This window comes from Apteryx rowi, unplaced genomic scaffold (genome assembly GCF_003343035.1).
Source record: "Apteryx rowi isolate R43461 unplaced genomic scaffold, aptRow1 scaffold_505, whole genome shotgun sequence".
Lineage (NCBI taxonomy): Eukaryota > Metazoa > Chordata > Aves > Apterygiformes > Apterygidae > Apteryx > Apteryx rowi.
This window is the reverse complement of record NW_020450767.1, coordinates 297753-321177: the sequence shown is the minus strand read 5'-3', so window position 1 is coordinate 321177 and position 23425 is coordinate 297753. Positions and strand designations below refer to the sequence as shown.

At 42.3% G+C, this 23425-nt stretch overlaps 1 protein-coding gene across 1 annotated transcript in view; it reads right to left on the bottom strand.

Annotated features, from left to right (window-relative positions):
• SQLE (squalene epoxidase) overlaps positions 1-8503 on the bottom strand; it is a 20368-nt gene extending 11865 nt beyond the window's left edge. The window contains exons 1-4 of the mRNA XM_026079937.1: positions 7885-8503; positions 5566-5818; positions 5104-5284; positions 2241-2337 (exon numbers count right to left, since the gene is read on the bottom strand). Coding sequence (XP_025935722.1) covers positions 2241-2337; positions 5104-5284; positions 5566-5818; positions 7885-8184 — 831 coding nt within the window. The 5' untranslated portion in view covers positions 8185-8503. The remainder of the gene's footprint in view (positions 1-2240; positions 2338-5103; positions 5285-5565; positions 5819-7884) is intronic.
• Between the last annotated feature and the right edge of the window lie 14922 nt (positions 8504-23425).

Genomic DNA, 23425 nt, shown 5'->3' with positions numbered 1-23425 from the left:
AATCACACACAAGCAACTAAACAAAAACAAACCAAAGTGTAACAAACTGAAATGCAGTAAACATAATAGTAAGTTTTTAAGAGTACGCAGGCAATTCTGAGCAGTTCCTAGTGTATTTAGGAACTATGAGCAGAAATTGTGCAAGTAAAGAAAATACAAAGTAAAATTCGAGTGAACTCATTAGGTTCAACTTGAATGCATTTACAAATTCTAAATGTTTAATACATTCATTATTCTCTAACAGAGGAAATTATTCTGGTTAACATTTTAAAGCATATTTTTAAACATTTTATTGTTATTGAAAGATTAGAACATCATTATAATAGAAATCATTTAGAGGTAGATGTTTTCTTTTTTTAAAACAGATGTATAGCTTTCTCATTCTTTTAGTCAGTCTATACAGTCATTTAATTGCAAATGACTATTGGTTTATAATAAGCATTAGTCCTTGGCCTTTAATCATTTCATRCAGTAGGCACAAGCAGAAGAATAATTTTCCTTTTAAGCTTTCAGGCTGCAAATAATAGGGCAAAAAGCCACACCATGTTTCATTAGTACTCCTGAGAAACTTTTTAGTACTGGATAGAAGCATCTGGTGAGCCAGTATGTGAATTCTACATCTGTGCCTGGAATGTGTTCAACTAGGAGCAGTTCCCTCCTGCACAGGAATGGGACTCAGTCACCTGTATGATATGATCCTTTTGTCTTCTGCTGCACGAAGGGATGTTAGACAAAGGCAGATGAGTGTGGAGCCAAGTAAAATAATATATATATTTCTAGTCTTTGAGCTTATGGAAGTGAGTTTAGAAACACAGCTCAAGAGACAGTAGAGCTAGTAAAACCTTTTTTCCTATGGATTCCTGCCTCAGATGATTGCAAGCTCTCATCATTCCTGCAATTAGCGCATATACAAGTTGCCTGGCTGCAGGGATTCCCTGGTGTCTAATGATCTGAACCCTCATGCTACAATTTTTCCACAGTTAGTGTACTTACACCTTTCCTCTATTCAGTTGCCTGCTTTGTAATTTGACTTTATCATCCTGGCTAATTTCAACCTCATTTAAGAGATTAGAAAACTCAGAGGTCATGTGGTAGAGAACAGACTGGGGATGGGGAAGACAGAAAAGCACACAGACATAACATATTCACATCAGCCCCCTTTCCTTATGAAAGCTGCTAAGGAATGCAAACAGGCTTTTTTTTTTTTTCTTTTTTTAAATAGTTCTCTAGCTGTAAAGCCACAGACAGTGAAACACAGCTAGAATAAAAGGCCAGCAGAAATTTCTTCCACTGGGTTTCTACAATCAGAGCAGATCTAGGCCAGCATATAATACAGCTCTTTCCAGCCACAGAACTTAGAGCATTCAAAGAAAAGTATGAGTTTGCTTATGCCCATTATACAGATAGGAAACATGCACTACCAAAAAAAGCCAAACCCCTTCTAAAATTGTTATTGCTGGATGATAAAGTGAGCTGGATTTGAGGAAAACAAAAAACAAAAAAAATTCTACCTTTCCGGTACCCAGATGTGATCCAATGGCTTATTTTACTGGAGTCGATTTCTTAATGCTGTTTTATTCATTGTACATGAGATTAAAAGCAGACAGACCATGGAAGAGGACTTAGGACTCCCCACTGCAGGCTACCTCAAGGGGGGCCAAGGATGGTGCTTCCACTCAGCAGTCTTACAGCTTTCTAGTGACGTCACTCGCAAGCAAATGGACTGAAATGCCTTTTGCCTGAGGAGGGCCTAAAACCAGTTCTCCTACATCTTGGGCAAGTACTTCTAAATGACTCTCTTAAAAATGGTATAAAACCATATGTATTTCTAAATGACCTCAAGATGTGAGATTTTGTTAGTAAAGCTCAGAGCAGGATCTTCCACTACTAAGGAGTTTTCTGAATCTAGTATGGAGGGCAGCAGAACTTAGACAGGAGAAAGATGCCTGTCTTCCCCATCAGAGCCCATCTGAACATGCTTGCTACATACCTTCAGACAGCAAAGGAACTTTGAAACCAGGAAAGGAGATTTCAGTTTTTCGCTTTATAACAGGAATTCCCATATGCCAGGACTGTACCCACTAGAAAGCAATTTCCCTTTTTTTAAAAGCCTCTGCTTTCCTGAYAATTGAAGTATTTCTGCATCAGTGCTCTGAAATAGCAAACTTTTTTAAAATGCTATATACATGACTGTATTTGAACAGAAGTTAAACAAAGATCAAAACACAAAATTGTCTCACCTTAATATCTCCAGTTTCTTTGTCCTTGTACTGAACACCCACTACACAGTCTTCTTCCTCAAGCAACTGTAACACAGTGCCTTCAATGAATTTTGCACTGAAATTAAAGGGATTAAGAACTTAATGGAAGAGGGTTAATGAGGCCAAAATTTCAAGGTGCTATGCATAGAAGTAAAACCAGTTCTTCAATAAGCCTGTTTTTGCAGTCACAAACACTTTTTTTTAATTTTGCACACAAAGATGTGGTTTTGACTGCTTTCAGAAGCCATGTTAAATAGCAAGAAGTGCCCGTCATTAATTTCAGTTCAACACTACCATTATGTTTGATACATGAGAATACTCTAAAACTGTAATGCTTAACTCAAACATGCTACCACTTAGCAGAATCCCCAGTTTTGCATTAGGTGTCCCATGGCCACATGTGAGATGCACAAAGGAATTTGATACCAGTAACTGTCAGAAACCAGCCACTAACTGAGGAGTCATCCGTGCTGAACAGTGGTAAACACTGAGAGTTTGGGCGAGACCTAACTCTATGTAGAACCGAGGAGCAAGATCCAAAGTAGCACTTTAACATTAATGTGGAAACTAGGTAGAACTGAGATACCTAAGCCTCAAAGTAACCTCTGTAATCKGCACAGGACAGACACCTAGCTTTTCACCTCAAAATTCAGGATACACATTCAGTTTGCTGTTTGTGTCTTTACGTTCTCCTAATGCTTATGGATCAGAGTTTGAACTGAACACCCCTTGCATTCACCTCCCAGCATGGGTTATTCAGGTTTCAAAAATTAAGTATCTGTCCACCTAAATTCGTTGTTGGGTCTGAGCTGTTAGACCTGATCCTAGCAGTTCAGACACACTCTCAGCAGCTCAAAACTAACACTCTTCTTTCTCTAGGTCATGAATATTTTTATACCCATATGGAATTCAGCAACTTAGAAAAGCAAGATAAAGATCCATGTCAGAATGTAGCAGCTTGATATTTCTGACTCTCAAAGGAACCTAGGCAATTGGATTCATATCTTTGCTGCACGTCAGCCCGCACAGAAATTTCAAAGCAAATCTCCCCCAGCCAAGGTGGGTGCCTTAACTCACATGCCAGCAAGCAATAGGGGACAGACACATTCATACCTACTACCTGCCCCAAAATTTCATTGCCACACTTAAACTTYACAAGAGATCTGAACTCCTAGGCATAGGAAAGCATACCTATCATGTCAAATCTCACAGGTCAAAGAAGTGGTAGTGACTAGCTTAACAATTTTTCCAGGCAACAAGCATGTTGGCTGCATCAAAATACRAATGGTTATGTGCAAGCACACTAATAGGAACTTCAGCAGAAAGGGAATACAGCAACCTGTTGGGTTAACAGCAGGTGAATGAGGGTATTGAGGATCCCAGTAGCTTTTAAACTTCTTTTATATTTATCATTTGAGTCATCTAAGTAAGTGCTTATTTCCTGATTTATCTAAGTGCTTGTTTCCTTTTGTGATTCTAACCTACTATAAAAATAATTAACTTAAGATGTACTTCCTTTTTCCTCTATAAAATTAATTTTACTTATCTAAAATAAATTCATATTGCCCAGCACAAAGAAAAAGTATATTTTTCCCAGTAGTAATTCTCCCCTATATTTTCACAAATTATGAGATGAAAGACAAAGCTTCATGGTGCTACTAAGATTGTTTGATCTCTCCTGCACCTTGATTCAATATGCAGTTTTCTATGCTACATATAAAAATAAAGCAAACATATACAAAAGGAACATTAAAGAGAGCCAGAAAAATGGGAAAGAATAGAATTTAAGTCAAACATAAGCTGTTGTAAATTTTTGCTTCAAAATTTTTGTACAGCTACTGGAGCCTTCCACAAATTGAATGAACATGTGCCCAAATTTCACTGAGTTTGAAGCCCTAACAAGRAAGCTTTAGCTTTTATAGATAGCAAATGCAGTTGTCATTAATCTTAACTGTATTGCAGACTTTCTATCTTTTAGTGCTGATTTTAATAGTTCATAAAATGTAACATAAATGACGGGAGCAAGTAATTTTCCAGTTCAGAATAAAGATGCATAAGGAATAAAGAAAATACGAATGGCTTTATTTCCCTTGTAAGCATAATTTATAGCAAAAAAAAACACAAAACACACACACACACAGAAAACAGCATCTAGTATCTACTCTGCTTCAATGAAAGCTTCTCAAAGAAAGGGATCTGTTAGAAGAAACACCAAACACTATGATTTTTATTTTATTAGTAAGAGGAAGGGTCTACAGTATTCTAAAACACAGAAGCTACTGGAAGTTGGTCTTTCCAGCTACTTGTTCCATTCTAGCTATTTTGCCTACTTCGTTGTCATTAGAAAAAGCACAAACATATMAATGTAAAAAGAGTTTGATTGCTTGCATCACAAATAACATCACCATAAGAAACGATACCAGATTTACCATTGGTTTCTTGAGCAGTCAAAGAAGTTCTATGCATTCTCTTTACTGAGAAGAGGTGGCTTCTTTTGTTAAAAAAGAAACAAGAATCAGTATAGGAAAATCAAGCCTTTACACTTGAACTGTTCTTTCACATGGGCCAGAACTCTGCGTAATATTTGAAGCCTATAGTCCCATAAATTTAAAGATTAACTTGTCCCAGTGGCTAATACACAATGTATATTCAGTTCATRTACATGACATCTACAGAAAACAGAAAAAAGTAAGTATAGATCTCTTTTTGTATTAGTCTTGTGAATTGGAGGTCTCTGTATTCAGACAGAATGAAGTGGACTGAAAATCCTCCCGACGCTGGGAAAAATGTTACTAAATCTCAGGAGACAGAATGTGATGTTCACTATTACAAGTTGACTTACTTAGGTTCTGCCATAGCTGCCCTTCGGAGACCCATGATGAAGTGGCCATGACGAAATGACCTTCCGCTAGCCACATGGCCATCTTCAGCTGTTGGATAAGGAATTTCAACCTCTGACTTGCTCTCTATGTCATGAATTATGTAACCGTTTACTACTCGTGCATCAATACCTTCCACTGTATCTGCAAAATATATGCCAATATATGTTAAGAAAAACATATTTCAAAAAGCTTGTCTATCAAAATTACTTCTTATAGAGTCCAATTTTCTTAAACAAAAGACATGCTAAGGGGAGAATATTTTCAAAATGGTGGACTAAAAACATCTAAGCAATTTTAATTCAAATATTGACAGTAGATATTGTATTTTTTGATTTTCTCTGTAGGCATGCTTTTTGTAAATATGCAATGGAGTGTACTAMCTTTTGTGTTATAGATGTATCTACACTTTGAAATGCACTTACCTTCAAGACCCAAGTCTCTAAGGGCATTAAAACCTCCGGGTTGTAACAGTTCTCCAACTATCCTGTCAGGTTCTTTCAGATCCCTCTCTATGACAGTCACCTTTCTTCCATCCCTCGAGAGCACCGCAGCCAAAGAAGAACCAAGGACACCTGAACCCACAATGATAATTTCTGGATCATACTGGGGCGATAATGTTGTATTTGGAGCAGTCTCTGTCATATGTAAATCTGAGAAGTTTACTTCTCTTCTGTCCTTTAGAAAGGAAAGCCAACAAAATTACAAATGCACATGTAGAATTTCTGCTGTACATTTACATTACAATTAATTATAGCATGATGCAGAAACAGAAGGATGAGGAAATTATTTTTGCAGAGTCAAAGTTAATCAGTTTTGTTCATCATAGAGAGGTACAAGTCTCTACTGCCGTAGTCTTACACATCACTGACACCGAGCAGAGGTAAGTATAGTCCTCTACTGTTCCTTGGCCTACTCACGCTATGCTTACAGGAACATGGCTGCATAGCAAGAGATTTGGAAGTAGTGCAAAACAGGATGCGCTGATGACTCAACAACTGTACCGTAACTTCTTCAGGGGGCTAACTTTGGACTAGCTCTGCTAGGATCCGATGGACTGAGTGCCCATCAGTTGGCTGGAGACCATCTTCCAGTTTAGTTTTGTCCAAAATAAAATCAGTTGTACTCTACAATGAGATCAAAACACAACAAGTGGGGGGGAAAAAAAAAACAACACTTACTTAAAACCACACTCCTTATCAAAACCAAACCACCAACATAATTTCAGTCTCAGATATACTGAAAGTCAAGTCCCTATAAAAGACAATGAACCAAGGTTGTACTATTTTCTTGATTTACAAAATAACATACCAATGCTTTCATGGGGGCCTTAGCATTTTGCAATAGGAAAGGTTATCATATTCATTGAAAAATGTGTTTCTCTTACATTTTACTGTAAAAGAATATCAGCATCTTTCTAACTGAAACTTCCCTACAAACAAACAGAAAAATCAGCTTATGGTAAACACTCAGCATGGGAAAATGTCAGCAGAAACAGCTAATGGGGAAATGTTGTAAAGAACTGGTTCTAAAATGAAAACTCATTAAGCAATCTAAACTATGAGCAAGATCACCATATACCTATATTTAAAGCTGTCAAGAATTGGCATACATCAGATTTTATCATATACATCAGATTATTACGAATATATCTGATACCTTAAGACCAACTACGTTACAGTACCTTCCCAATAGCAACTAATCACATAGACTTCGAAGTGCAAAAAAGTTACAAGGAAAATTCCAGTGCAAGCCTGCAAGTCATTACTCCAACTACCAGAATGCAGAATGGAGCCCAATCCACTCTTCCACAAATGCATCAGCACTGCAGTGCTGACAGCAGTAAAACCATGATTGCATCAGTGAAATGAATGCCCAGAACAACACCAATACCAGAATTTCTAGTAGCACAGTGACATGTTTATATCTGTATCAAAGGTTATACAACTTAGCAAGTGAGTGCAAAAATAAGTTACCTATAGAAGAAAAAAATCAGGTAACAAAGCAAATTGCAGTGAAAGCAGGCTTTACTTAAAAATAAAATAAAATAAAATAATAATAATAATAATAATCCAGAGCCTGCCAGCAAATTCATGACACTTGCAGCCAAAAATAGCTTCAAGTTCTGCTGTGCAAGGGGTCAGTGCCCAGCTGAAAATGCCCAGAAGCACACAAGAAAGTAGTCTAACAGTTCCAATCCACAGATGTACTGAACCTGCACATTCATTCAGTAGTCTTAGATGGCAGGACTCCAGCTAAGCTCCAGCTACAAACTACAGTTCTCTCTACTGTGTCACAGTAAGTCTCACGTTCGGCTCAGTGGAACAGATTGACTATCTGAGCTCAGGTTCTGTATCATACCAGCAATAATTTCCAATTAACTATATTTGCAGCTTTCTCCAGACAAATATATTTCATCGAGAAATGTTAGGAAGATGATCTCTACAATGAACTGGCAACTGAGAATATTTTCTGCTAGTACAATAATCCTTTACTATAACTCTTTTTTCCAACACTCACATTTCATTTGATGCTAAAAAAAAAAAGTATATCAATTAAATAAGCTTGTCTCTTTTGTTATCCACAGCTAATGCAAAACTTGGCAAATCAGCCGTCCAGAATCAAAACACAAACCCTYTCCAATCCTTAATTAGCTCCTCTCCCTCACTGGGAGCGTGGGGCAGCAGTCAGAGATTACAATAGGAGGACATTTCACCCTGTGTGCCATGTCCGATTGAACCTACCTTTCGGGATTTGGGTTGTTCAGCTCGTTGAGATCCTGGGCTGGGTTTGGCCCAGAAGAAGCCAACAAGCGGTAGAGCTGCGAGAACATCTGAAAGCATCCCCAAGTGGGGCTTCTGCTGCTGCTGCTGCTGCTGCTGCTGCTGCTTGGGCCCTCGGAAGCGATACCTATAGGATAGCAGCAAGCCAAGGGAGAAAAACACCAGCACGGACAGGAGCACCTCCTTATTAGCGTAAGTCATCAGGTCCCCGCACTTCTTATACACGTAGATGAAGGAGGCAATACCCAGGAAAGTCCACATTGTGAGGAGACTGGTCACTGCCGCTGGCTGCTTCCTTTAAAGCCTTTTAGGCTGACTGATGCTCCCTGAAACAGGTTTTTACACAAAAATAGAAAAAGTATATATATAAAAAGGCAGAGAATTCCTYTGAAATGAAAGGGAGAGAGATCACAATGGAAAACCAAGGAGCTCCACAAAACCCCGTAAAGGAGTAAGCGCAACCTCAGTGCGCCACAGGAGCCCAGGGAGAGACTCCAAGAAGGCAGGTACAAAAAAGCATATATAACGTCTTCCTAAAAATCGCGGAGCTCTGCAGAGCGGCTGCAGTTACTTAAGAAAGCGCGAGAGGCCGGAGCTCGCCGCGCGGCTCGGGCTCGCTCTGCCCGCCGCCGCGGGGCGGTGTCTGCCGAGAGCCTCCCCGGCGCGCCGGCGCCGCCCGCGGGCTCCGGGGGCGCGGGGCGCGGCGGGAGCCGCCGTTACGGGCGCCTCCGCGAGCGCCCGGTTTCCCGCGACTCATCCAGAGCGCGGCAGGCGGCGGCTGAGGCGGCGGCTCGTCCCTCGCGGGAAGCTCGCTCGCTCGCTCGCCCGCCCGCCCCTCGGAGGCGGCTGATGCTCTACCTGCCCGAGGCAGCGCCCTCGCGGCCGCCGCGGAGCGGGGATGCGGAGCGGGCCGCCTCGGCCCCCGCTGCGCGCTCCGCCGCCGGGCGAACCCCTCCCCGCCCGGCGATACCCCACAACGAGCACCCACTCGCGGGGGGGGGGGGGGGGGCAGCCCGGCCGCGAGGGGGCGGGGCCATGCTAATGAGCAAAGGCCTCCTTCTCCTCGTGGGTACCGCGCGCCCCGTGCCTCAGAGGCAGCTGGCCAATCGGCGGTGCTATGCTGAGATGGCGCTATGGCCGGGCGCCCAATCCGAGCGGGGGGAGGGCGGGGCTTGCGCCCGCCGGGCTCCTAGGGCGATGTGACGCCGGGGTGGGGCGGGAGCGCGGGGTTGCCATGGGTACGGGTTGGAGGAGCGCGGCGYGGCGCGCCGCGGCGGGCGGGAGGCAGCGGACCGGTCCCCGCTCGCCCTCGCGCTGCTGCGAGCGGGAGGCGGCGCATGCGCGCTGCGAGGGCCGGGGCCCTGAGGGGGGTCGCTGGGGGCGCAGGTGGCATCGGGTGACGGGGGTCTCCCCGCCGCCTCCCTTGCGCGAGTGGGGGCCTGCCAGGCCGTGGGGAGGGGGAGTCTGAGGCAAAACAGCTCAAACGGTGGGGAAATGAGGCGGTGGGGCAGCYGCTTTTGTCCCGGAGCTGCTCAGCCCCGAGGGGCAGCCTGGTTCTTCTGCGTGAGGAGATTTAAAATCGTTTTCCAAGAGAAAGGTGTAGCCGCCTGGCTGCACGAGCGGCAGGGGCAGGCTGGCCGTCCCTCCGGACGCACGCTGAGTCCAGAAATGCGAGGCGTTCTGCTCCTTGGATTGTCTGTAGGGGTTAGGCAGTCATYGGACTGAAACAATGCAACAAAACAGAAATAGTCCCCCCAAAGTGATGATCCTTGGTCAGCCCTGAGCTTCTGTGGGTCACCTCTCGGAGCCACCTACCTGTTGTCCTTCCTTCTGTCTCTAAGAGAAACCAGACACACCTTCCCGTGGCTGCGCACTTGTTGCAGCACTCCAATACTCAATGCGGCTCTCTATCACAATAGAGTGGTACTTAAAAGTAATTAGGTTATTAAACATTGCAGGAACCTAGCTCAGACTGTAAGAGAATGTGCAAAACCAATGACACACGGATAGATCAACACATTCTGAGTCAAGAAGGGTGGAGCTGAGATCATTGCTGTGGCAGAATGTCACTGCATCGGTGAACTTTGAAGAGTTTCAGAGAGGAGAAGCATTTAGTAATTTCTCAGGCATTAATAAAGAGACCGAAAACAAATAGGTAGACTTGAATGAATAAAGGCAAAATGGGAGCCAGTAAGAGAAAGCTTTTTGGTTCATTCATCAGGTCAGTCAGTTTAGACTAAAAGTAAAAATACTGGAAACTAAAGAGATAAAGCACAGGTTTGTGGTAAAGATACTAATCTTATCTAATATGGCTCAATAAGGAAACTAACTTTGTTGGAGCAGAGGCATCTGTAGTCGTAGTCTACCTGTAAAACCTGTGTTCACAGCACTTTTCCCCAGCTTGAACTAGGATTATTAAAGCTGTCAGCAAGAAGCACATTTAAACCACTTGAGACTGAACCTCTTARATACACCTGCTCTTAATTTCCTATGTTCAATTTATTAAACATTCCTTGCACCTGTTTAAAATGCCTTATTCTATGAATTGAGCATTACAGATTCTGGGATGACTCAGTGCTTTGTAAGACCACAGTAAACTGTGTATAAGCCTTCTGGGCATTTCATAGTAAAGACCAAACATTAGGAGAATAGTAATCTTTGAATTAGAACAAGCATTCGAACCAATATAAACCTTCTGAACACTGAGATAAATCAATTGACAAACATGAACCAAATACCACTTAAAACAGAAGTAAAGTAAAGCAAACACCTAGTCAGAAGTGGACCACTGACCAGTAAAAGCTTGAGGGGCTAATAGAAAGAAGGATGGTGTTCAAGAAAACAGACTGAAGTACAGTCATGTGAATGAAGATGATTGTGTGATGTATGATCAGAGGGAAGTTTCATGTTCCACTCTACTGCAAACTACCAAAAACCCCTCTTCACACCCGATCTGATTTATGGAGCTGTAAGGTTACTTGGGTGGGCTCACTGATGAACTGTAAATGTAATCCAATACAAAAAATCAACTTTCTGACAGGTCCAAGTCATGATATAGACACATGAATACTTCATCTGAGATAAAGGAGAGGGCAGTAATATGTGGCTAGGACAGAAGAGAGTGAGTGTGGGTGTCTCTGCTGCAGGCTGTAATTAAATCTTATTAGGTAAACAATAAAACTACATGCTTGCTCTCCTTCCCCCCCAAGAAATCATTCTCTCTTGACGAAATGCTTATGCAATTCATGACTCAATTTTTGCTTGATACTTATATTCCAAATTGTTAGTACTGTGCACTGAAGCAATTACAGAATTCTTTTGTGAATGCTTGTCCATATGTGTTGCACTGAACACTCACAGGTGCCCTATGTGTGTCAGCCTGGACTTTTTTGGACAGCTGCATCTGTTAGAGGTTCAAATCTTACCAGAGCACTACCATATTTTCAGTGTAAGATGAGAAGGTCCCTCCTATTTCTTAATTTACCCTTGCTACCCTGACTGTCGGACCTTGACATGTTTACATTTCTTTTTTTATTCACAGAATCACAGAAGGGTTGAACTTGGAAGGGACCTCTGGAGATCATCTAGTCCAACCCCCCTGCTCAAGCAGGGTCACCTAGAGCACATTGCACAGGATCGCGTACAGGTGGGTTTTGAGTATCTCCAGAGAAGGAGACTCCACCACCTCTCTGGGCAGTCTGTTCCAGTGCTCTGTCACCCTCACAGTGAAAAAGTTTTTCCTCATGTTCAGATGGAAGCGTCTGTGTTTCAGTTTGTGCCCGTTGCCTCGTGTCCTGTCACTGGGCACCACTGAAAAGAGTCTGGTCCCATCCTCTTGACACCCTCCCTTCAGATACTTGTGCACATTGATAAGATCTCCTCTCAGCCTTCTCTTCTCTAGGCTAAACAGGCCCAGCTCTCTCAGTCTTTCCTCATAAGAGAGATGCTCCAGTCCCCTAATCATCTTTGTAGCCCTCCACTGGACTTGCTCCAGTAGTGCCACATCCCTCTTGTACTGGGGAGCCCAGAACTGGATGCAGTACTCCAGATGTGGCCTCACCAGGGCTGAGTAGAGGGGGAGAATCACCTCCCTCGACCTGCTGGCAACACTCTTCCTGATGCACCCCAGGACACCATTGGCCTTCTTGGCCACAAGGGCACATTGCTGCCTCATGCTTAACTTGGTGTCCACCAGCACTCCCAGGTCCTTCTCTTCAGAGCTGCTTTCCAGCAGGTCAACCCCCAGCCTGTACTGGTGCATGGAGTTATTCCTCCCCAGGTGCAGGACCCTGCACTTGCCTTTGTTGAACTTCATGAGGTTCCTCTCCGCCCACCTCTCCAGCCTGTCCAGGTCTCTCTGAATGGCAGCACAGTCCTCTGGTGTGTCAGCCACTCCTCCCAGTTTTGTATCAGCAAACTTGCTGAGGGTGCACTCTGTGCCTTCATCCAGGTCGCTGATGAAGAAGTTGAACAAGACTGGACCCAGTACTGACCCCTGGGGAACACTGCTAGGTGCTGGCCTCCAGCTAGACTTTGTACCATTGAGCACAACCCTCTGAGCTCTGCCATTCAGCCAGTTCTCAATCCACCTTGCCCTCTGCTCATCTAACCCACACTTCCTGAGCTTGCCTATGAGGATGTTATGGGAGACAGTGTCAAAAGCCTTGCTGAAGTCAAGGTAGACAACATCCACTGCTCTCCCCTCATCTCCCCAGCTAATCATCCCTTTGTAGAAGGCTATCAGGTTTGTTAAGCATGATTTCCCCTTGGTGAATACATCCTGACTACTCCTGATCACCTTCTTATCCTTCACATGCTTAGAGATGGCCTCCAGGATGAGCTGCTCCATCATTTTTCCAGGGATGCAGGTGAGGCTGACTGGCCTGTAGTTGCCTGGGTCCTCCTTCTTGCCCTTTTGCAAGACTGACATTGCATTAGCTTTCTTCCAGTCTTCAGGCACCTCTCCTGTTCTCCGTGCCCTTTCAAAGATGATGGAAAGTGACCTAGCAGTGGCGTCTGCCAGCTCCCTCAGCACTCATAGGTGCATCCCATCAGGGTCCATGGACTTGTGGATGTCAAGTTTTCTAAATGATATTTAACCCGATCCTCCTCAACCAAGGGAAAGTCTTCCTTTCTCCAGACTTTCTCCATGGTCTCTAGGGTCTGGGATTCCTGAGGGCAATTGTAAGACCTATCTTCTGTTGCATACACTATTGTAAGTAAGAAGGTATTTCTGTAGGTAGTTAGGTAGAGCTACTGATTTTTTGCTATAGCCTTTTATTCCAGTTTTACAAAACAGATTGTTTTTTGTTTTGTTTTTGTGTGCGTTCTTGATTTGTTTTAAGAATGTTGTTTCTAGAGTAAGAAACAGTATTCTTGCTCATTTGTGAAGCACTAGATGACTACTATGAAACACTGTTAGAGAATATCGGACTGAAGCTGTCTAGAATTAATTGCTTAGCATAACTTGCTTAGCATTAGTAGCTAAATTTGCTGAAGCCTTAGGCCTCAGGCTGTGAACTTGCTGTGAACTTTTGCTTAGATAAGTAAAAGGGGGGCCCCAGAGCAGGTTCAAGCTGGAGGAATAAAGAAGTTACACTGACAGCAGGAGTAGCCAACCTTGAAGATAAGCAGCAGCCTGCCTAGAGACAATGGAGGGGCCCAAGGAAGAAGGGGAAGAACCCAGACCTAACTATTACTATTGGTCCAAACTATCACTTAAGGGGTGGGGAATTTAGATTGTAAGGGTATAATTGCCCAGGGATTTCTTTGTTCGGGGTCCCTCTTTGGAGGCACCCAGCTCGAGCTGTAATTACCGCACGTGTATCATTAAATTTTATTTTTCTTCAGTCTGACTTCGAACTTCTGCCTCAGCAGGAACCTAGGGTCGGACCCTGTTATGGAGGCCAGCGAGCCTGATTTTCCATAACAAACACCATTTCACGTTTTTACTCTCACAATAGCAAATACAAACAGGTTGAAACAAGAGTTTCTAAAATTACATAGCAATTTCCCAAACACGAAATAATAGCACTGAGAAATTGGACTTGAGCAGGCTTTTCTCTTACCTCTTTTCCAGAATCTTTTCATATTTTACATTGTACATCCTTTTTTTTTTTAATCTCAATGTGTTGAACTCCTTTTCTTACTATATAGAGTGGGCAAGTGTTAGTCAATGCTATCCACAATCACAAGTCATCTGTCTGGGAAGGAAGGAAAAGGAAGGGAAAAGAAAACTCTTTTCAAAATTGCAATCTTCATGCCAGTAGTGAAAAAAGTTGTGGGTTTTCTTGCTTTTGAAATTCCATTCCATTGACTCTTCCCTAGTCTTGCCTTGTTGAAGACAACAAAATGTTTTCGCAAACCACTACAGGCATATACAGTGCTCAGGTTTGCTGTGTGAAGGTGGTGTTTTAGGAAAGGGGTTATAGATAACAAACAGACTACAGATACTGAGGATGGAAAAAAGAGGTTAAAGAAACAGAAGGCAGAGATAGGATAGAGTTGCATAGCAATGTCTTAACAGTACTCATATTTATATTATAAAAAATGTCTTTCCTCTTGTGCAGTTATATAACGTTTAATGGAAATGCAACCTCTGYGGTTTTTGTGTCCACATGCAATCCAAACAGTTCCTTCTCTTTACAACAGACTTAGCTGGGATTCTAGAAGCCATTTCTCTCCCTCACTTGCTTGGATAGCAGTTTGTTTCTGCATAGCTACAACTCAAATTGACCCAGAAGACAATCAAACCCTGAAGTTCAGTATGGAACAGTGCTGAAGCAAAACGTGCAGTAGCTCGGTAAACAAGAAAGCAGCTCATATTTATGAATTTCCATGAGCTAGAATTGCAAATGACACACCACCAATGACCCATCCATTCGTTATAATATCAGAACAGCTGAACTCTACAGGGCAAATAGAAAGGACAAGCCAAACAAGCAGAGGGATCGGTAGAGAGAGCTTAGCAAATATGAAAAAAATCTTATGAAATGGGAATTAATCCACATCAACTGTGCTGTGAGTGAACTTATCCTCCAGCTGAGCAAACTTACAGCCTAAGTGGGTTTATTGCAAGGTACTAAATTCCATGTGATTTTGTASGAAAAAATGTTGCTTGCTAAGAAAAACATTTTAAATATAATTGCTTAAACATCTATAAATTTCAAGGCTGAATAAAGTTTATGACTGAAAATTATGGGTGGTACATGTCAATAAAAATGGAGACAGCATATAATTATAGTGTCTGGAGAGGCACATTACAGAACAATGCATGACCTACAAAACTTGGTAGAGAGAATCCACATAGCTGAGAATTTCTATTTAGCAGATTGGGTTTTTTTGTTTTCTTTTTTATAAGCAGATGAGTTTTTCCACCCAGCTCTATATGTTTTCATACCATCCATCTTCCTTGTTTCTTTTATTCTTTTCTGCATCTACTCTCAGTTTTCATTGAGAACTGCAATTATTTCTTAATCTTTGAACATTGGAAAAGTTCTTCAAGATGAAATAGTCTTTTGGATCTGAGAACTGAGTATTTTCCTCTGAAGTTCTAAGTTCAGGTTAGTGACACTTCTAATCTCTGATTTCAGCTCCTTGAGCTCTGGGATACTGATTATAAATTTGATAGTGATTCACCCTGCACAGATGAGGGTATCAGAGGCTATTTTGTTCACGTAACTTTTACTATCTATATAGAAACTCTACGGGCAGGATATACACAATTTAAGAATAAAAGCCAATTGTTTATGGGCCAATACACTAAATATTGTCTCCTTGACAGAAGTATGCAGCTACCCACAACCATGGCTCAAGCCTGCTTCACTGCTACAATTCTAAATGGACAGCTGCCCAAATTGCTGCCTATCTCTGCCCTTCTTGTCCACCTCACCATGTCCAAGCGGTCACCACTAGATGACCTATGCTCCGCTCTGGCTTTTTCCACAAATTTTAGTCAATGCCAAGTCCATTTCCCAGGAAGAATTCTGTCTCCCCTCACTTAAGGCAGGTTCCTTGGCTCTCAAGTTTGTTCTACTAATATGAGCCCAGGCTGATTTTCAAGAATCACAATCTCTTTTGGCTCAGTCAGGTCTGATCAGCAGAACCAGGCTTTCTGGTCATTGTTCCTGGCCTGTCTATTCCTTTAGGGGAGAGGTTGGGCCGTTCACAAATGATGGGCAAGGGGGGAGATGGGCATCTTCCATGCAGCCATTGAGGAGGGCTGGCTTTACAGAGCTGCTCTCTCAGCCACTGGGGGCTGGCAGAAGGCCAAGAGGACTCGAACATTGTAGTTGGGCATTTTTCCTTTCCTGGTTTGTTCACTGGCTGTCTTGCAGGGTGAGTAGAAAGACATGGTGGCTGGCAGGTACACAGCAAGGGCTGGTGGGATAAGCAGTGTCTCCAGGAGTGCTCTCTATCCATGGTAGAGTGTGGACATTCTCTAGACCCTCTAGAGTCCTGCCATAAAAAGTAGATGGATATTTCTGCATGAATACCTTGTAGGAAGCACAAAACAGCATTTGTAGCCTCCTGTACTTGCTTCTAATGATCTGAAAGCCACCTTTAGCAGTTTAAGAAGCTGTGACAGCCCTTTCCCTCCAGACCAGAGTTTAGGCTACAGTCCATTGCATTTCCCATTGAAATCTCTTAATAAGTCTGAGTTACAACAGCCACAGTTTGGCTTAGTCTCCAGAACAATAGCAGGGTCAGTCAGCAATCATCTAACTTTCAAGAGGAAAAAGGAGTATATAATGAGTACAAATGTATTGCAGGGAAAACATATACATAAGGAAACATAAACACACTAAATTTACCTGATACACCTTCCCCCAAAAATTCTTTCAGACACAATCTCACGTTTGTTCGCTTAAATAAAACTGGGATCATTTTCAAGAATGCTGGTTACTTTCAGCTTCCATCAATGCCGGAGCAATTTGTACGTTTGCTTGTCTGTAAATTAGCCAAACAGGAGCCTAAGGTTAAATTTTTTCTTCCACAGATATACAGCTACCACAGTGTACTCCTGTACTAAGCATTCAGCAATGAAAAAAGGGGGTTGTTCTGAGAATCAAGATGTAAAACTCAGATTTTTACAAGATTCAAGTTTGAGATATTCTTGTTTCAAACTCTCGAGTTTGGGGAAAAAAAAGTACCTATAGCTAAAAAGTAAGAAAATGGGTTAAATAGGGATATATATTGGTCTGTATGATGCAGTCATATGTGAACGGTGCTAGCTTAAATTAGATCTGCAGTTTTGACTCAGTAACACTCCCTGTAAAAAGGGATATCTGTTTTTCCCTTTCTTATAAAGGCACGGTACCAAATCCTACTGTCAGATGCAGTTGTTTTTCCCTCTTGATTCAGAATTTGATTCTTAGGAACTAAAAAGCTGAAGTGACTGATACGCAATTTTCAGTTGGCATATACTTCACTCAAATACAAAGGATTTTTCAACTGTTTTATGTAGAATATATTCCAGCTACTTTAGAAGCCTAATATAGCTAAGCCAGAGCTGTATAAGCAGCAAACACTGGTTTTAAATTTCCACCTCAAAAAGAACTCCATAAGCACTACCATATAAGCTTCATAGCAAAACCCTCTGCAGATCAATTGAGTGAGATTACTTTTACATTTTCAGAACAATCCTTGCTTTTAGCTAGTAGCCCCCTCTTGTGAAACCATACTGAACTACATGCCAAAACGCTTTTTTTTTTAAATCAGGGTCTGATTCACAACTGTGCTGCTGCCTATATCCACTACTTTGCCATACACACGAGCCAAACCTAGATGTCAGGAATTCCAGTAGAGAGATAGTATTTTAAGTATTTTTAATTTAATCACCACTTTGTGGTTTTTGGGGAGTCATCAAACTGTATCTCCAGGTTTTTTTCTGCTTTTTAGTTTTCTTTTAACTTCTCAGTACAACATTTTTGTAAAAGTAATGGGTATTTGAAGCTGATCTCATGCTTAATTTTAGGGTCACAGGTCTTCAAAGCTCTTTTGGTACTTCAGTCAATATAAAACGAGGAACTACTGTGAAAAGAAGCAACTGTGAAAAATCAGTAAACATGCATATCCATGACAGTGATGTACCAAGAGATACTAAAGTAATAATATTTGGATGTATAAACAGGGGTACAGTGAGTAGGAAAAGTAAAATGATTTTATTGTGGTATATGGCATTGCGACAATGATACCAGAATGCCCCATGGGGATTTGTGTTCTTGAAGACAAAAATTCAACCTTAAATATTGAGAAAAGGTGAACAAAGAGCACTGACTTGATTTGTAGACTGGGACTGCAATAGGATATGTAAGAATTTCAGTGTGCTGAATATGTCCAGTACATGAAAGAGAAATGACTGGATTACAGCATAGAAACATCTTCAAGTAAAGAAAAATACTGTGTGCCAAAGGGTTCTTTAATCAAGAAGGATAGGCTCAAAAGCAAACTGACCCAGATTATTTCACATGAGGGATGAGGCCCAAATGTTTAACATTGAGGTGTTTAATGCCTGGCATAGATTCTCAGGAGAGAAGGTAGAACCATCTCTTTATGCCTTTAAATCAGATGTGACATTATACATATTTTAGTCAACGACAAGCTATGCTTTCATTCAACACAAATAATTGTATCAAATGCAGAGGTAACTGGTTGACACAAAATGGCACATATGACAGTTTAAATGACTGTGTCCCTTTCCTGGAATTTAATTCTAGGAATTTGTATTCTCTCTTGGATTCAAAACCAGCTGCTTGCCAGTGTGGGAGGAAAGTAGAGTTAAGGAAGGAATGAGTTCTCCTCCTGTTCCTGAGAAACTCTGTGACCATCTGTAAAATGCCAACAGATACAGATTAAATGAAATATTGGAAAAAAATCCCAAATATGAAACCAAAGCACTTGACTGTAGCAGCAACACCTGTAAAGGTCAGGTTTGCTGATAGAAGGAAAGTAGCAGGTGAGTATTACAAGGTTCTATGTGGAAATGCTAGCTGGCAACGTTAAAGCAAAGTCCAGGTTTTCTGCTCAGAGAAAGGTGAGTTGGTTCCTTCTTGATAGCTGACATAAATTAAATAAAGATGATTATGACTCTACAAATAGAATGGGGAAAAAGAGGGGACTGTTTCTTCCGCAAGCGAGTATCTAAACTGAGCCTGTAAAGAGAACTCCCAAACATACAGTAACTTCAAAAAGACAAGAAAATCCAAGGCAAGCAGGAAGCAAATGCATCAGAGGGATGAAGAAGAGCCTAGAGAAAGGGGACCTTTTCCATTTTATTGTCTAAAGCAGTTCCCTTTTACTGACATCTGTTTTGCATTTACTCTCTGTTGCTTCAAGCTGGGCTTGTACAAAGATAATCTGATTCTCTGTTACCCAGACCTCCTCTAGGCTTTTTGGCTGATGGCTCTGATGCTTCAAGAGTGCAAGAAAGCAATGTGTGGCTGGACAACGGCTTCTGTGCCAAAGCTGAAATGCTTCTGCTAAAAGTGAGTAGCAGTGAGATGAGACTGATCCTTAGCCATTGACCAATGGGCCAAACGCAGTCATCAGGTAGGACTGAGAGAAAGACTGAAGGTGCTCTGGCAGGAGAGCCAGTAGTAGTAGGAATGAACAAGCAGGGAGCACAGGGCCTGCCCCTCAGAGGAATGCGGTAAGAAGTGGACGCTCCCCGCTGCACTGCATCTTCCTATGGGCACTGCCTACTATGCTCCTGCCTGAGCTTTCTGCATGGTTCTGGTTGCTCCTCAGGGTTGTCAGGCCTTGGCAAGCTGATTTACTCACACAAAGCACAGACCAGATTCTGGCATTTGAGGAATCCTGGCCTGTAATTACTTAATGGACCATGGCAATGCAGATAATCCTCAGAGAGCTGCCTGAGAAAACAGTGCTGGGACTCTACCAAGCGAGTAGCAAAGACAAAATGTGGTCATTAGCATCAATTACGTGTGGCACTGAGGTTTGTCCACTAAATTCCCCTGCCTAGGACACCAGCAGGCACTCTTGTTATTATTTAGAGTCAGAAGCAAAGAGAAAGTCTGGGAGAAGTCCTGCCCTCATATTCAAAACCACTCAAGGGATTGTAATGAGGAGCAGACAATACAGGGAGTGTCTAAATTGGTGGGTAGTTCCACTGTGAAGGAAGTCGTTAGCTAAGGCCTAAATGTTTTTGGCCATGTTCCTGCTGCTGTATTGCAGCAGAGAGTTAGCTATATGAACAAGGGTATTTCTTGTTTCTTCTACATCAGAATACCTGTTGCCAGATACAAGTGAGGGACTAAATATTTAAAGATACATCAGTCCCCTTTTCAGAACTGATTTCATCCACAAACTTCAGCTTCTCTTGTTTGTACTTTCAGTATGTTTTTCCTCATAAATGAGATTGAACATTTCTTCTCAAGTTTGTCTTGTCCAGTGACATTTCTTGGCTGAAGTTTCTTATTCTCTGGCAGCAGCAGAACTGTGCTTAATGTTTGAATACAATGTGATGGCAGATTAAAATTGATGGTTGATTCAAACAACCCCACATATGTGCCTTATCCTGCCATGGGATAAGTAAATGGCAATTGAAGCTGCTGTTGGATTGCTGCAGTTTTCAGACCAATGTGATAAAGCAAATTGTGTTTAGGGTTAGTTCACTTTCAGATTTTAGATTTAAAACACTGGCATTAACTCTGTCCCAGAGGTTTGGCAGACAGCCAGCGGCAGAACTATTTCAGCCAACCAGTTTTACTCTGCAACTGTACATGTGTCAGAGACCTAAATGTGAATCTGCAGGTACAAGAAAATCCTGTTTTAATCTGATTCATTGTCATCTATGAAAAATTTGTATCAGTCCTTTTTTCTGAAGTAAATGGATGTGTTTCATTTTATTAGCTTCCCATCTTTTGAAATCATCTATCTCCAAAAAAATATATATGTATACACACTCACACACACACAAAGAAGTAGATTTTTGCCTTCAAAAAAAGATTTATTTCTCAGGGTGTCTGACAACTGTAAAATATTCATAAATGATGTTGGTAATTTGGAAATTTGTTTTCCTAAAATTTTATTTTGCAGTTTCAGTTAACTTTGTAGAAATTACCGTTATGTAAAGTCCTGCCTTTGCTATAGCAGTACCAAACATATTTGAGATTTCTAGTCTATTTTCAAACTTTCTGCTGATTCTCTCTTGTTTCTTTCCCAAACCTTTCCAATTCTTTGTCTACTGTGTCCAAGTTTGCACAAAATCAATTTATTCCCTGCTTTGAAGATCACAGTTTGAGCAATTTTCCTTTCAATCTATTATTATAGTACATAATCATGTACTAAGCATTGTTCTTCAGTATTTGAGAAAAAACAGAGATTTAGTTTGCTTTGTGACTGTCACAAAGCAAAATACTAACTAAAAGTCAACTCTTCAAAGTATTTCAAGTTCTGTTGAAAAGAGTTTCTCATTTGAGATGTTATTTAATAGTGTTGCTCTTTTAGCTCAAATGAATAGCTGAATTACAAGGCCATGCAAGGATATTTTTCTACTTGAATGCAGAAGTGCTGGTATGAATTAGATGCGTTACAGAACCAYAGAATCACAGAATAGCTGGGGTTAGAAGGCGCCTCTGGAGACAACTGGTCCAACCACCCTGCTCAAGTAGGGTCAAGTAGAGCAGGTTGCAAAGGACCTTGTCCAGCTGGGTTTTGAACAACGCCTGTGGAGACTCCACTGCCTCTCTGGGCAACCTGTCCCAGTGTTCAGACATCCTCATAGTGAAGTGTTTTCTTACGTTCAAGTGGAACTTCCTGTGTTTCAGTTTGTGCCCATTGCATCTCCTGCTACTAAGCACCACTGAGAAGAGTGCCCCAGTGCTCCTTACACCTTCCCCTCAGATATTTATAAACATTTATAAGAATCTCCCTGTGTCTTCTCTTCTCCAGACTGAACCGTCCCAGCTCTCTCAGCCTCTTCTGCATGACGGATGCTCCAATGTCTTAATCATCATTGCAGCCCTTCACTGGGCTTGCTCCAGTTCGTCCATGTCTTTCTTGTACTGGGGTACCCAGCACTGGACACAATACTTCAGATGTGTCTCACCACTGCTGACTAGAGGGGAAGGATCATCTCCCTCGACTTGCTGGCAACATTCTTCTTAATGCAGCCCAGGATAGCATTGACCTTCTTTGCTACAAGGGTACATTGCTGCCTCATGGTCAACTTGTTGTCCACTGGGACCCCCAGGGCCTTCTCTGCAAAGCTGGTTTCCAGCTGGTTGGCCCCCAGTTTGTCCTGGTGCATAGGGTTATTCCTCCCCCAATACAGGACTTTGCATTTCCCCTCCTTTCATGAGGTTCCTCTCTGCCCATTTCTCTAGCTTGTTGACTTTGAATAGAAGTGCAGCCATCTGGTGTATCACTCCTCCCAGTTTTGTGTCATCAGCGAACTTGCTGAGGATGCACTATCCCATCATTCAAGTCATTAATGAAGATGTTAACGGGTATTGACCCCAGTATCAACCCCTGGGTGACATCACTAGTGACTGGTCTCTAGCTGGACCTCATGTTGCTGATCACAACTCTTAGCCCAGCAGTTCAGACAGTTTTCAGTCCACCTCACTGATGACTTACGTAGCCCACACTTCATCAGCTTGCTTATGAGGATGTTATGGGGCACAGTGTCAAAAGTCTTACTGAAGTCAAGATAATTAACATCCACTGCTCTCTCCTCATCCACCAAGCCATCTCATTGTAGAAGACTCTCAGGTTGGTCAAGTATGATCTCCCCTTTGTAAATCCATGCTGACTACTCCCAATCACCTTCTTGTCCTTGATATGTTTACAATTATTTACTCCATCATCTTCCTAGGGATCMAGGTGAGGCTGACCAGCCTGTAGTTCCCCAGATCTTCCTTCTTGCTCTTCTTGAAGACAGGAGTAACATTTGCTCTCTTTCCGTCCTCAGCAACCTCCCCCAGTCACCATGACCTTTCACAGATAATCAAGAGTGGCCTTCAATGACATTGGCCAGCTCCCTCAGCACTCATGGGTGTATCCTGTCAGGGCCCATGGACTTGTGTATGTCGTCTGTTTAAATGTTCCTCTAGCCCGATCCTCCTCCACTAAGGGCAAGTCTCCCTTGCTCCAGACTTCCCCTCTGGTCTCAGGGACTTGGGATTCCTGAGGGCTGGTCCTACCAATAAAGACTGAAGCAAAGAAGGCATTGGGTACCTCAGCCTTTTCCATGTCCTTTGTCACCAGGGTCCCTGTCCCATTTAGTAACTGGCCCACATTTTCCYTAGCCTTCCTTTTGCTTCTTAGGTACTTACAGAAGCYGTTCTTGTTGCCTTTCACATCCTTTGCCAGTTTCAACTTGAGGTGGGCTTTAGCTCTCCTAACCCTGTTGCTGCGTGCTTGGACAGTGTTTTGATATTCCTCTCGGTTCACCTGTCCCTGCTTCCACCTCTTATATGCTTCCTTTTTATGTTTGAGTTTAGTCAGGAGGGCTCTTAGTATAATCTTGTTTGTTTAA